Consider the following 15,000-nt stretch of genomic DNA (forward strand, 5'->3'; position numbering starts at 1 on the left):
AAGGTAAGCGTTCTTTCTTAGCTATCTTAATTCGTTTCCAGACTTTTTGGCTTGTACCTTTACCTCCATCATCGTATCCACTCTGCAGCCAGACCTTTGAAAATTTTGTGTCACGTGGGCACACGAGAGATGCTCTTGGGATGGGTACGTATCCAATGTGTTAAGTTCTTCGTGAAAATTTCGACTTTAAAGTCAAATTGAATAAGTATTGACTGTATCACGATGATAGTTGCCACCTTTGAGGATAGGCAAACCCGAAAGGGATTATTGTTCGGTGTGAAATCCGCTAGGAGCAGAAGCTCTTTTGAAGCTCCAGACCTGTTTAACTTAAAAAAAAAAATAAAATAATATATATATATATATATTTATTTATTTATTTAGAAGTTTCATAAGGGTGAGATTTAGTTGTGAGAGGAAACGTTATATCGCTCTTTTACCTTTTCAGTATGTTTGTCTGCGAAATTTTGCTTAGGTATTTTTTTGCGGCAAAAGGAAAGATTTTCGGAAATTTAAAACGTTATGTTGTAAAAGTGGGTGACGGCATTTCCCTTAAAATTTGCCAGTTTAATCTTTTATCATATACCTTTCGTTTGAAGTTCGTGAATAATCCAGGGTTGCGTTTACGGAAAAGTATGTGATATCGGATAAACTTGCAACTTTAAATTCCTCGCCCCTAAACCGACGACCAAGATTGCTTTCGAGACCGGGATGCGGTCTCTGCTGATATGCAGCGGCCTTAAATTAGCGTATTCTTCTACTCTTTTCACAACAGGTTACGTCGGGTTTCGAGTTGTATGCTACCTTTAGCCCACTTGTGACTAAACCAGATGCTATCAACGCCATTAACAAACTTTTAAGATGGATCAAGGTCTGTTGATTTCTGTCTTCAATATAATCATAGTGACAGACGAACAACCTCCCTTCTTTTTAGCAAAACAAAGGCAAAGCTGAAATGGAGTACCGAAAATCCCCAAAGTAAATGAGTCAATTCTTGGATTTCATATGACGTCACGGCCGCCATGTTGGTGTCCCCAAACAATGAAATGGCGGCCATGTTGGTGTCCCGATCCAATCCTCCGGGAATTGAAAGCTATTATTATGCTAACGTCTTCTTTTGTTTTAGTTGAAAAACGTGGCTGTTGATCACGTGAGTGAAACCCAAGAATATAACACGGAGTTTAAGAAATTACAAAGGCTGGAAATTTAATGTTATTTGTTAGACGGTGCTGCACGCGCGGACAAGTTTTGGCACGTTCCTTGCCGTAGTGTGCAAAATAGGGAGCCCAAGAAACGACGACGGCGACGGCAACGTCAATAACAATGCCACAAAACGTTGACATCATTGGGTATTTTTGCGGTGCTCTGCATAACGACGACTTGGATCACGAAATTTGAGGTTTTAACGAAAACGTGGGCATGCAATGGATAATCTGTCGTACTCTATTTTCACTCAGAAACCGCTCGTACCACTTTATTTTTAGGATACTTCGCCCACATTGGAAGACGTGATCTAACGAGCCGGAGATGAAATAATCGCTAGAGACTTGTGATAGAGCAAAGCGGACGTTTTCGTCGACGTCGCCGTCGACGTTGCCGTTGCCGTTGCCGTCGCCGTCGCCGTCGTAGATCTTAATTATTAGGGAGCTTTTGAGACGCGGACGGCAACCGGAAGTGGGCCGTTTTCCCTTTTAAGTTGTCTTCATTCAACCACATTTATATTGCTAAGTATCTTTTCTCCATTAGAAATGATTAGTATTAAAATCTGGGAGACACCATTGTCCTGGCACTTGAAACGTTCTCTTCCGGTTGGCGTCCGCGTCTTAAAAACGCGTGTGCTTAAGCTCCCTATAGACCTTTTCAGCTTGTACATTTTGTTTTCCCAATACAGATCATGTGATAATACTCAGGAGGTTGGTCTTTTGTTTTGTTCATTAAAATGAGGGCATGCATGCATGAATATGCCTGCATGTACTCTCTTTAATGAACAAAACAAAGGACCAAGCCTCCTGAGTATTATCACATGATCTGTATTGGGAAAACAAAATGTACAAGCCGAAAAGGTCTATTAAGGTTCCGAATAACGGAGTTTAAACGCGAAGACGCGTTATGCAAGGCAAGGTGCCATGGCACATAACCAATCATTTGTCAGTCAACCATAGTGTACAAAACTCTGATAATATAGACCGATTCGGCTAACTCAGTGTTGTACCCAATCCAAATCCTCTGGGAATAAAACGTTTTGTTCCAAGTATTTCCATATCATTTAAATGTAAATGCTGCATCATCATGCAAATGCAACACACAAAGAACCTTAACCCCGAGAGATTTGAATTGGGTGCAACATTGATTTAGCTGAATGGCTGAATCGGTCTTATAGTGAAATGAGAAGCCCTCGACAGCAATCTGTCCGTCACATTTTATTAGATGTTGTTTTTCTTTCTTGCTCTTAAGATCGTTGTTTTTGTCGTTTTATTTCTAGCGTGAGGAAGACAGACTCTTCATTTTGAGTTCTCAAGTATTTTAAATTGCTAATTCTGACCTGCAAAGAACACGTGACATGAAGACGTGCACGCAAGGCAACACCCCATGGAGAGGCTTCTGCGTAGAAAATCTTAGAGGAGCAAGATGGATCGTTAATAGTCTGAGGGCCCGTTTCCGGAACGTCCCGAAACTTTTCGAGCCTTTTTCGGGTGTCACAATTCCCTCTGTATCTTAAGAACGGAGAGGTTTTAAGTCACAAATCTTCACTATCATTTTGCTTTTTATAATCTTGAAAACATGTTAAAAGGCTAGCTTATCAAAACAAGCGGTGGCAAGTTATCCATGGCTTTTCGGGCACGAAATGTTATCGGGACTTTCGAGAAACGGGAAAATAGACTGACAAATCAAATGAAACGCCAGTTTGTCATGGCGATCGTTTTATTTTAAAAATTACCACCAGTGATTGGTGTTTACGAACTAGACTGAAAATTACGAACTACGTAATCGCAGTTTCTGCGAATGCTGAATATATGTATATTTGCGTTCTCCTTGAGAACGTTGTAAAGCAAATTCAGAACTTTTTTCTAAATGAAGTTTTTACCAATAACCAAAATCGCGGCTTAGGGTTATTTGCTTGCGAATGCGCTTGTTTCAGATCCTTCTCTCAGCAACAACTGGTTGCTTGGGAGCAGGTCGTTTTACTCGAAACCTATTCGCCCATAGCCAGTTTGCCCTAACTGAAAACCCGTTCGCTAGAAGTGAAAGTCCGTCCACCACATACGTAATAACAGAACTAGGAGTAAACAAAGTTGAAAGTTTATCTATATACAAAAAGGGACTGGCATAATCTTTCCCTGAATTTAAACTATTTCGGGTAGAAAACGTGACACATATGTGCTTTGTTCGTGAACACATCAGTTTGGGCGAAACGATCACAATTCCTTTTGAGACCTCGAATACGAAAAGAAAACAAATGCGATAACAAATTCCCTTAGAAGAAAGCAACCGCTTTTTTTCATTTTTTTCTTTTCGTATTCGCGACCTCAAAAGCTTCAACTTTTATTTACTCTGATCTATACATATGTTATTTTCTTCGCTGACTGTTCTTCAGTTTCAAAATAAATGTGAGGTTGTATGAGCGGATCGCCTATATGAACTGATCGCACATTTGAATAAATGTGGGTGAAACCACTGCCCAAGTATGTATTACAGTCCACTCCCCGTTGCCTTCGCTTGCTGGTTTTCACTAACGACGGAATCAAAGTCGGAGTCGTAAGCGGAGTCGTAACAACGCTTATGACCTCGTGAAAATCAAAGATCGGAGTCGTAGGCGGAGTCATAAGCTCCACGGAATCGAATTCGGAAGAATCGGAACGTTCCCATTTTCTTTAAACTCCGCCTATGACTCCGACGCTTATGACACAGTGAAAAGAAGCGGAAGAACCAACCAATCACAATTTTTGGAATAAAGAATTGTGATTGGTTTATTCTTCCGCTTCTGCTTCCGACTCCGACAATCTAGTTTTCACTGTATCATAAGCGTCGAAGTCATAAACGGAATCGGTATTCTGCTTCCGACTCCGACAGTTTGATTTTCACTAGATCGTATCGCTCTGCGCTTCTGATTACGACTCCGACTCCGTCGCTTGTGAAAACCAGCCTTGAAGGTTCCACTGTATTTAAGTAACGTGCACGTGACAATTACTGAAACCGCTGAAAATAAGCGGCTCCAATGTGATCAAATTGAACTGGAGGTATAGATTCATGATCATGTCAAGGAAGTTGTCATATGTTTAATGTCTTGGGCAGTTTAAAGGAAGTCAGTGGTGCTGAGCCTATGATACATAACCGCCACACTTTTCTTTCATCGTTTCTGGTTAGCGGTTTTATTTAAAAACTTAATACAGTAACAGTGCAACAGCAGTAACATCCTGCTACTATTACGTACTGAGATTGAGAGATCGGATGCAAAGACGATTATCATTCATTCCCCCAACGGTTACATAGTTAATTCATGGAGATGGTTATGAAACTCGACAAGTCTTTTTGTTTCATGTTTTTGTTTGTATTTTTGGAGTTGACAGTGCACAAAACACACCCTTTTTGGAGAATATAACCGATCAAATCTTTCGATTAAACCATGTGTGCGCAACTAATTTGCGAACCCGTGCAAAGCGAAAACACTAGATTGTGCACTGTGACGGTTAATTCAACATAAATTGCGACATTGTTCTCGCTTTTGAAAGTTTTAAGGTTTCATAACCAGTCCCTCGATTAACTATGTTCGTTCACGTCTCGGGATATAACTCGAACTCACACTTGACCAACTCCCAGATGGCTTCATATCTCGCTTGATATAGAAGTGCAGCACACAATTGCAAGGTCCTGAGCTCGAGCCCTGATCAAACCTGGATTTTTTTCCATGGCTACCGTTCGAAACGCTGGCTCACAAATCTTCTTACGGTGGTTAATTTACCTTTAACAACTCGTTTAAATGTAAAGGAATTCAGGTGGCCCTTGGATCCCGAATAGTGGATCCCGGATTCCGAGTTGTGGGTTCCGGATTTAAAACTCACGGTTTCCGTCGAAACGGATCCTAGATTCCATCGAAATATGTGGATTCTAGATTCCATACAATGTATTCAGGATTCCACACTGTGGATTCCGGATTCCAAAGTCTCAAATTTGCTGGATTCTGGATTCCTTCACATCGGGCGAAGCGGTGAGTTCAAATCGTGGTCTAGGCTTCCCTTTTGATACTGCTTAAGTAACGTTCACGCGTATCTGCCTTGATTTAAAAATTCTTATCAAGAAATGGAGTGTATTGAGATGCATGCAGAAATCATTAGAATTCACCTATTGTAGTCTTGTATTGACGAAAGAACATGGCTTATCGTTCCTGACGTATTTGAACCTTAGCCTCCAGGTAAGCGAAGCTTGGGAGGATTGAGAAAAGTCCCTTCAAATCTGCCTTGAAGGAAAAAAAAAAACTTTGCCTCGTGTAGTCTTCATCTTATCATGAACAGCAGGTCACACTGACCAAATACCAGAGATTCCAACCCTGTCAACTAAAAAAAAGGAGGTTTTAGGAGTGGCGTAGCGAGCGGTGTAGCCGCGCCCACGAGCTCTAGGGGGTCTGGGTGTATGCTCTCCCGGGAAAATTTTTAAGATATGTGCCTCTAAGATGCCATTTTCTGCATTTTGATACCACACTGAATGGAAAATAGTGGAGTAATTATTAGGCAATGAAAGCTAAGGTCTATTGGTCCCCATTACATTTTTTGATGAAAATATTTGCATGCCTGGGGAATGTAGCATAAAAATAGAAACCGTCAGGAGTTTGGTCAAGCTTTGGGCTTCATTTATTGACAATTTCAACTGACAGAAAAACCAAAAAGAACCGTGCTAAAAAGACTGGTTAAACAAAGAAAACATTATCTTTCCTTGGCTAGGAAGAGTTTCAAAAACCGGGAGAATATTAAGCGAAAGCGGGAGGCCGGAAATATTTGCCGAAAAAGGCAGGTTCCCACATTTGAGTCTGTCCCATCACGGTAATCGGCCAAATGGGCCCTTTCAAGGTCCCCATTCCGTTTCTCGTAAGTCCCGAAAACTTTCGGGCCTGAAAAACCATTTGTAAGACTGCTATCCGCTTGATTTTAAACACCGATCTTTCAAAAAATATCTTCAAGGATGATAAGATCAGAGTGGCACCACCCACACGAAGAACTTCGTTTGCCGCATTGCATTCTGGGTTATCAGTTGGTACTCACACCAAGTAGCTACCGAATTTCGGAATGGCCCCTAAGAAACGCAAAGTTGAGTCAGATCCAGCGGAGAAGCAAACTAAGAAAAGCAAACAAGGTAACGCTTCTGAGCCAATTTGAAGACTGACTGCTCATTCGATTTGAGTCCTGTATGTGTGCTCGTTAATAAATGGATGCAACGAGAGTGCGGACTCCATCAGCTGCATCAGTCCCAGATTGAAACAATGACTTAGACTTAAACAATAGAAGCTGTTTGCAATAGCAAACAATAGCAGTTTACGAGAGCTGCTACGTTACTGCTTTGTTTTCAGCTTGGGTAATTATACGTTACGAGAGCTGCTACACTAGTACTACTGGTCCCAAGACGTAAACAACAGTTGCTTTATGAATGGGAATGATAAGATTACATGTAATTTCTAGCGATTATCAGTGCAGCTTAGGTATACTTCAGAGCGTTTTTTTTTTCATCTTAAGTTATGTGAATTGGGAGAGATTCTAGAATACATGCCACGGCCACTATTGTATTCTTGTAGCGGCTTTGGAGAACGAGGCATACAGAGACTATGTAGATGGTTGGCAACCAATCTCTAGAGACAGATAACAATGCCGCAATGTGCAATTATTGCTGGTGGACGAACAAAAGGAGCCAATGAGAGATCTTTAGTTTTTGGCAATTATCGTGGTGGTGATGAGCTACTGTAGCCACAGGCGGCCCAGACTCGGAGAGTAAAAATTATAAGGATTTGTACGGGAATCTCGATAACAAACTGAAAAAGATATTTACCCGCAAAAGTTTTCAATAAAAAAGCCGTACTAAATTGCCGTGGTGACTTTCTCGGTTTTTGTGTGGTTATTTTCCTGATTAAATGCGATTTAAGCGACTTCTCAAATTCCCGGGTTGTCACTCGTACCTAAATGAAGGAAAGGCTAGAAAGTACTTTCTAACTTACCTCACATCTCGCTGATAAAATCGCACTTCTCTGGCATCAGTCACGCATCATTATAACCCATAATTTCGTACCTCTAGGGAGAGACCACACGTTTTTAATCAATTTTCGTCTTCAATTCCTTGCTTTTTGTAAGCCTTCTTCAATTATGTTGCTTGGTGGAGGAGACCTGATTGTTCTGTGGCATAGTATGTACATGTACGACATGAAATGTGCAACATTAATAACATGCATATATGCACACAAATTTTGTAGAAGGCAGAGCTTATAAACTTAGCAGAATGCTGTCAAACAGAATACACTTAATAAAATGGCTGAAACTTTAATAAAATTGAAACAAATATAACAAAATTGTCTCTCACTTAACAATTTAAACAAGTTAAAAAGTTTTTAAAACAGTTACAGCCCTAAAATCTGCAAGAAATACACTGTTTCAATTTTATTAGAGTATTAGTCATTTTATTACGTTTTCGAGCTGTTTATTGTGTTTTGTTAGCATTCCTTTAAGTTTGTAAGCTTTGCGTATTATAAAATTTGTATGCCTTTTTTTTACATCCGTGTTTGTCATTGATGATATTTGTATGCAAGTTTTAAAGTTTGTACGCCTCTCATTAAGTTTGGGTGCCATTAATTAACTTTGCGTTCACTTTATCAAGTTTGCTTGTGCTTTATTCAGTTTGTATGCAAATTATCAAGTTTGTAGGCATTTTGTGTCCATACCGGTCACAATATGATTGCCTGTTACGTTTACATAGTTCCAGCAATGTTGGAGAGTGTTAAAAAATGTTAATTTACCCATTTCGAAGATGTAACTGATGGTGTCAAAAACAAGGAAAAAGAAGAATGTGTTATAAAGTAGTACTGCAGGAAATAAGGCCATTCCTGAATTGGGGGAATATATTGGACATGAATTCTCAATTTTTTGTAACCGGTCTAAACTAGCCATACTTAGTATTTTACTCTGTCTAATGCCAGACGAGTTTTACTCGTCAATGGGGAACCACCAGGAGTCAGTGGGTTAATCACTCACTTAAAAAATGTGTCCCATTAATTAACTGTATTATATATTTTTACTTGCTTTTCTCTAATAAAATTAATTTGCATTTTTGTTTCTGCAGAAAGCCAGAGCACCAACACAAAGAACACCAAGACTCCCAAACAGGTAAGACAATCATAGATATTGAAATTGTAAAAAAAATCTTGACGTCTAAGTTCTATATTAATTGTCAACAACTGGAAGAATGAAAATTATTATTTTACCATTCAACATAGTTGGGATAACAGAAATAACTAGTTTTAGACCTTAAAGGCCTATGTTCACTCTGAGGCTGCAGGCATAGGTGTGCCATGGAACAATTTTCACATATGAAAGCTGAAATTCATCCAATCAGATTGCTACAATAATCAATGCGAATTTCCATAACATTAAAACAAACGGTTGAAAAGCCTGTGGGTTGAAGGCGGTTCTTAAACAGAGGCAGTGACGTTTCTTCATATACCCCTTCAAGGCCCTCCCAGGAGGGAACTTGCTTGTGTTCCCTTGTGCGCAAAATTACTTTGAAACTTGGTTTCAGCTTTTTAATCCCTAAAATGGTATATGATCCTTTGTTTCTTAAGATATTTTGTCTTTGTTTCCCTGTTCCCCAGTTAGAATTAGCCATGTTCTCTTGTTCCCCAATGTACAGCTGCGACCCCAGTTTTTCATGCTTGTGTTTTTGCACCATAGCAAGCACAATACACAAGATGGCTTATGAAGTCAGAACCAGAAAGCAGATTTGAGAAAGGAGTAGATGTTAAGGTAAGCAGAGGTAACTTAAAATTTGTTACTATATTAGGAAAGGTACCTCATTGGGTTGGTTTATCACCTTCAGAATTAGAAAACTCTGACTTCAGTGCTGTGTAACTTTGATGTCTTTTTCCACAATCCTCTGATCCATGCAGCTATAAACTTAAATGCTATTAATAATGATATGCTATCATCATCATCATTGTCATTTAACGTCCATATTTTCCCATTTAAGATGGGGTTGGATGGGCGATGACTGTCCTCCACATCTGTCGATCTTTTGCCATACATTCCTCCATTCCCAATATAGTCAATCATATCTTCCATCACACACCTGCTCCACTTTTTCTTAGGCCTTCCTACCGGCTGTTGGCTGTCAACTCCTCCACTTCATTCAACACACCCCCCTCCCCCCCATTTCCCATGTCCAAACCATCTCGATCTTTTCTGCCTCAACTTAACAGAAAGGTCCTGAACCCCACATATCGCCACCACTTCACTGCTTTATCTCCCATCTTGCCACCTCACTCCTGCCATGTATCTCAGCATCACAACTGCATAGAACATCCAACAGTCTACTCCTCAATGCCCATGTTTCTGCTCCATATAAAAGAGCAGATCTCACGCAGGCTTTGTATTCCCTTCCTCTGCTACTCAAAGCTATGTTGTGGCTCACCAATAAACTGGCTATTTCCTTTCATCTCTCCCATGCAGCTGCTACTCTCGCTTAAATCTCTACTCACTGCTTAAATCTCCACTCCTGCCTCACAGGAAATCACATAATGATATGGTATCTAGACAATATTTCCTGGGATGTAATTAGTTTTATTTATTTGTTGGAGTGGAAATTCCCTTTAAATGAAAACCTTTTTTAAAACTTTTTACTACTTATTCAGAATGCAAGGTTACAATGTCATCAAAAGGCTGTCATTGACAATAGTTTTGCTGAATTTCATTTGTTGTAGTTTGGCATTGAAGACCTAAAGAGTGAACCAAACCAAACTGCCTGCTGGGATGGTGTTAGAAATTACCAGGTATTAAGATAATTACTGTGATAGCAGTTGGATAGGTCCTTTAATTAATTTGCAGCTTGGACCTTCTGTAATTTGCATCCAGACTTCTTTAAATAATGGGCTGTACGTAAAAATTACCAGAATTGGGGATAACAGAAAATCAGGACCTGTTGCTTCAAATACCCTTTGCTTCTGCCTCCTATATCTTTATCTATAGCTCCCACTACTCCCACCCTTTTTACATTGCTCCTGACCCTGTTATATTAGAAGACTCGCTAAGCAAGTATTGTCTCTTGCTGCTTGGTCATTTCTGATGGTAAACCGATTCGGCCAACTCATTTTTGTACCCAATTCAAATCTCTCAGAGTTAAGGTTCTTTTTTCTTTTTTGAACCATTTACTATTTGTTAATATGGCTCTCGGAGTTAAGGTTCTTTTTTTTTTTTGAACCATTTACTATTTGTTAACATGGGTCACTTCTCGTTCAATTCTAATTGTTTCACCAGTATAATTTTCAGTCATATGCTTGTATTCAACTGTTTTTAGGCCAGGAACTTCATGCGTGATCAGATGAAAATTGGCCAATTAGCTTTCTTTTACCATAGCAATTGCAAAGATCCTGGCGTAGCTGGAGTAGTAGAGGTACTGAAAAATGAAATGAAACCCATGTTGCTTTAGTTAAACTAGTGAAAGTTTTTTTGTTTGCCACTGTTGAGTATTTGACTCATTTACTGTGGAAATGACCATCCTGTTGGATTTTGAATTGTATCCAGCTTAATGTGTTTTCTCATTTTTATTTGGGTTTGTTCAAATAGATTGTGAAAGAAAGCTATGTGGATGATACACAGTTTGATCCAAAAGATCCCCACTATGATCCGTACGTGTTGAAAGGACTTTCTAATAATTTGTAATACTAGTTATTAAGATTAACAGTGTTTTTGATATTTATCAATGGAATGCGATTTACAGCACTCGATCATTTTCAATAATTTGCCATTTAGAAGGTGTTTTTCTCCTTTTGATTTTGCAAAGGGCTGCTAAAAAGGACAATCCCAAATGGTTTATGGTAAAGTTCAATGTTTCATTCATTCATATTCCGTCATGACTCCTGTGATGTGTGTCTTCATTCTCCGTTTTCCATTGCTCCAGTGACAGAATTTCTTTTGTGTTGTTTGTTATTTTTGTTAAGTTAACGCTGAATGCACAAACTAATTAATTCCCCACCCACCCTAGTCCCATTCTCCCTCCCCAAAAACGTCGTTTGTTGGAAGGGAGAATGGGACCGACAGAAAAACGGCTGCAAAGGAGGCTGCCACCCACCCCTCTTCCCCTGATTTTTCTTTTTGTTTGATAATGGAATGGTCACGTGAACTGGGGCGGGCACCCAACGACTAGATTTCTCCAAATTCGGCAACGCTTAATAAATTCGCATAGATTCTTACCTAGTGAATTCGGCGCCGCTCTTTAAAAATATTTATCTTGTCCAGTGTTCTAGGTGTTCTAGTTTATGCCTGTCGAATTTTGTTCGTTTTCAAGGAAAACTAGTTTCCAAAGGGTCTTGATATCAGCAGGCAAGTCCGAAATTTAAAGAAAGCGACAAAACGTTTGATATTACAAGACATGTTTCGACATAAACTTCTGTCATCTTCAGTCGATTAATGTACAAAGCGTTAAGTTGAATAGACCTTATTCAGGATGGCCGCCATGTTGGATTTGCTATTATCATGCAAATTAGCTACACACTTCTTAGGGGGCAAACAACACAAGTTCGAGAGGTTATAATGAACACCCTAGCCAGACAGATGATTTGTTTCACGTTCATTGAATGTTTATCACCTAAGCAGTAAAATACAATCATTACACAAGTTACTTCGACGTTTTTTTAGTGAAAAATGAGCAGATAACGAAGTAGAAAGTCAAAATGTCAAAGGCAATCAAAAGAGATAAAAAATTTATAAAAGGTACTTAAATTCTAAATCCTAAAATTGACTTTTGTTATTTCAATATTTCGTTGAGCCGATTTTCCGCAATTTGCCTTTTTTTTCAATGCTTGTCCCCTAGCATAACGCATGGCTAATTTGCATGACAATATAAAAACCAACATGGCGGCTATCGTGAATAAGGCCTATTTATAAGTAGGAAAAAGTTCTAATTATGCCAGTAACAACGGAATTTACATAAAACGTGACAATGTGAAAATTAAAAGGATAGTTTTAGATTTACGTGATGCAATTGTTGATTAAGAGAAGGTTGTTCTCTTTGAATATGAAAAGCCTCTTTTATCTTGAGTTGAAAAGTAGTAGAGGCGTGATCTAAAATATGGAGACAGGGTGCGACAATGTACAGAATTCTGTAGGTGTTTGAAGATGTGAGAGGCCCTATCACTGACTACGTGCTCACGCACGCGTGTGGAAAAATGCTGGGTTGTTTCGCCGACATAACAGGCATTACAGCCCGCTCATGCAAACTTATAAACCACACGTGAACGAAGCCCGCCAGGGATAGGGTCTTTCACACCAAGCAAGTTGCCTATCTTAAAGGAGGAAAAAACTAGTTTGATGTCCAAATCATTGCAGTAGCGCTTGATAAACAGACGAATCTTTTTCTGAGTGACGACAGAAAAATGGCCTATGTAAGGTAGCTTAACTTGAAAATAAAATATAGGTGAAGTGGGAAGGGAACCCTGGGGACAATGATTACTTAGGGTCCCAGTAATGTAACGGTTTACAACCCCTTTCAATTAAATGGGCAGGGAAAAGATTCTTTTTTAGGATTTCCATAAGCTTTAATAGTTATGTCCTCGTGTAGCCCCAACCAGGTGTTGTTAATCTTATAGGCCCTATCAATAAGAGTCCTGATGAGACCCACTTTGTAAGAGTACGAAGTGAAACTGAAATAATTAGTTAATAACCCAGTAAAGGTTTTCTTACGGTAAACTCTAGTTAGAAAAAAATTGGGATCATTATTATCAACTAGAACATCTAAAAAGGGTAATTTGTGATGGGCTTCTTTTTCCATAGTGAACCTAATGTTTGGGTGTCTAGTGTTGATGTAATCGAAAAACTACTAGTTTACCGTAATCATCCTTTTCCGCCACGTTTTAGTGGAGGTTATCTTTAAAATATCTCACCGGTACAGATTTTAGCAAAAAAAAAAAGTGTGGTTCGAAAATTTTACACATGGTCCGAAAATTCCTCGCCGATGTCCGAATATTCGAGAATTTGCATAGAAATAATATTTGAAGAACCACATTGCTTCCGAACGCATATTTCCGGGTGCCCGAGTTCAACTGTGCTTTTGACTTGTAATTTGAAGAAACTTGAACTTTGTTATTTTGCAAACTGAACATGGTCAGCAAACAAAATGTTTTCGAGGGACTTCGGCTCAACAGTAAATCGCACTTCCTAGGGCTCAAGCGGAATGGAGCGTTAGAACAACGTGTGACTGAAAGGAATGCAGTGTAGTTAATCCGGACATCATTATTTATAATTGCTTTGTCGTTTCCAGGTAGATGTCAAGTTTGTGCGGATGATGAAGCGGTATATTTCCTTGAAAGAACTGAAGACTTTGCATATAGTGAGGCAACAGTTGCACATATGTATTTAGTGGCTGGGAGTAATTCCAGCTATAGTTCTCATATTTTCCCCATTTTGTAAAGCATGTAAGCCCTCATTGGGTTTAGGAGAGGGTTAAGAGATTCTTCGAAGGCTCTACGAACAATAACGGCATTCCTTGCGTTAATAATTTTGCACACACAAGCGCGTGCTGAGGTTATGGCGCTAATCACGAGACGTTTTTGAGGCAGGGACGCAAAACAACAACATTTTGCATTCCAGGACAGTCATCTCTCCCAGAGTTTTAAACTAATCGTCCCTAATAGCGAAAAGATACTTAGCGATGTAACTATAGTAGCGCAAGACAAGTTAAATAGGATAACACCTCACTTCCAGTCGCCGTCCGTGGCTCAAAGACGTCTGGTGCTTAATTTCCCTGTTATAGGCACAACTCGGAAAAGAGTACAAGGAGGGATTACGGTTTTTCAAACGTTGGCCGTGTAGCACTTATATTTGAACAGACTTAACTGATTAGAGTGTAATGTGAAGTGCTAAGTATCTACCCCATATGAACCATATGTTCCCGTCAATGGGCTCCTGGTTCCCTTCTGACCTTGTACGTAGCTCAGTCGGTAGAGCAGCGGTGATCTAACCCAAAGGTCGTGGGTTCAATTCCCACCCTGGTCAGAGTTTTTCTCTGTCCTTGTGTGGGCCCATTTCCATTAGTAGGGCTAACTCTCACATGAGGCTTTTTTGAGGCATTTAAAGAAAAAACAAAGATCCAGTATCTCTCTTCTATGCTCTACACGTAAAAGTTTTAGTTCGTCAAGTCTCTCAGGATAACATAAGTCAGTTTTCAGAATGAATTTAGTGGCACGTCTTTGTACACGCTCAAGTGTAGTGATCTTTTCTTTAGTAAAAGGTGACCAGACCTTTGAAGCATACTCCAACTATGATCGAACAAGTGATTTGTATAAAATTATTAATGTTTTCTGATCACATTCGTTGGTACAAGTTCTTTTGAAGAACAACTAAAAGCGTCTCTGATTGGTGCATTCATGTTAGCACGAGGAGTGAGCAGGCGCCGTAAGGTTCAAATGGCCAGTTTTTCGCTATAAGAACCCTACGGCGCATGCTCTCCTACAAAGAGTTTCCCAGAGCCTTGGGTCCTTTGCGACTGCCTAATTACGATAGTCTGTTACTCAGCAAAAAAGAAGTGGAAAAATATTTGGACATGAACAACTTACGAACTTAAGTAGATTGAAAGTTTTTAGGGAACACGAGCTTTCGATTCCATCGCGAAATCTTTATCAAGTGATGGAAGTGTGCGTTCTGTCATGGATTTTAGGGAGCTTACGAATCGACGATCATAGTCTCGCGTCGACGTCCTGTAGAAACAAGGTCGTTAGATCGGAGAACAAGGACGACTGCGTGTACGAGTTTTCCGTTCTGAGCA

The 15,000-nt window shown here is 39.6% G+C and overlaps 2 protein-coding genes across 3 annotated transcripts in view; both read left to right on the forward strand.

Moving 5' to 3' along the window:
- Nucleotides 1–3,673, forward strand: part of LOC138040858 (vacuolar fusion protein MON1 homolog A-like) — a 23,917-nt gene extending 20,244 nt beyond the window's left edge. The window contains exons 15-17 of the mRNA XM_068886556.1: nucleotides 42–144; nucleotides 773–868; nucleotides 2,480–3,673. Coding sequence (XP_068742657.1) covers nucleotides 42–144; nucleotides 773–868; nucleotides 2,480–2,524 — 244 coding nt within the window. The 3' untranslated portion in view covers nucleotides 2,525–3,673. The remainder of the gene's footprint in view (nucleotides 1–41; nucleotides 145–772; nucleotides 869–2,479) is intronic.
- Nucleotides 3,674–6,239: 2,566 nt separating this feature from the next.
- The window catches only part of LOC138040877 (thymocyte nuclear protein 1-like), an 11,498-nt gene continuing 2,737 nt past the window's right edge, over nucleotides 6,240–15,000 (forward strand). For both annotated transcript variants that reach the window (XR_011130699.1, XM_068886583.1), the window contains exons 1-8: nucleotides 6,240–6,342; nucleotides 8,311–8,354; nucleotides 8,919–8,990; nucleotides 9,944–10,012; nucleotides 10,537–10,632; nucleotides 10,806–10,867; nucleotides 11,023–11,056; nucleotides 13,498–13,566. Coding sequence is in view for 1 of the 2 variants with exons in the window: in XM_068886583.1 (XP_068742684.1) it covers nucleotides 6,276–6,342; nucleotides 8,311–8,354; nucleotides 8,919–8,990; nucleotides 9,944–10,012; nucleotides 10,537–10,632; nucleotides 10,806–10,867; nucleotides 11,023–11,056; nucleotides 13,498–13,566 (513 nt within the window). In the remaining variant the exon portion in view is untranslated. The remainder of the gene's footprint in view (nucleotides 6,343–8,310; nucleotides 8,355–8,918; nucleotides 8,991–9,943; nucleotides 10,013–10,536; nucleotides 10,633–10,805; nucleotides 10,868–11,022; nucleotides 11,057–13,497; nucleotides 13,567–15,000) is intronic.

The sequence above is a fragment of the Montipora capricornis genome, chromosome 3 (assembly GCF_036669925.1).
Source record: "Montipora capricornis isolate CH-2021 chromosome 3, ASM3666992v2, whole genome shotgun sequence".
Classification (NCBI taxonomy): domain Eukaryota; kingdom Metazoa; phylum Cnidaria; class Anthozoa; order Scleractinia; family Acroporidae; genus Montipora; species Montipora capricornis.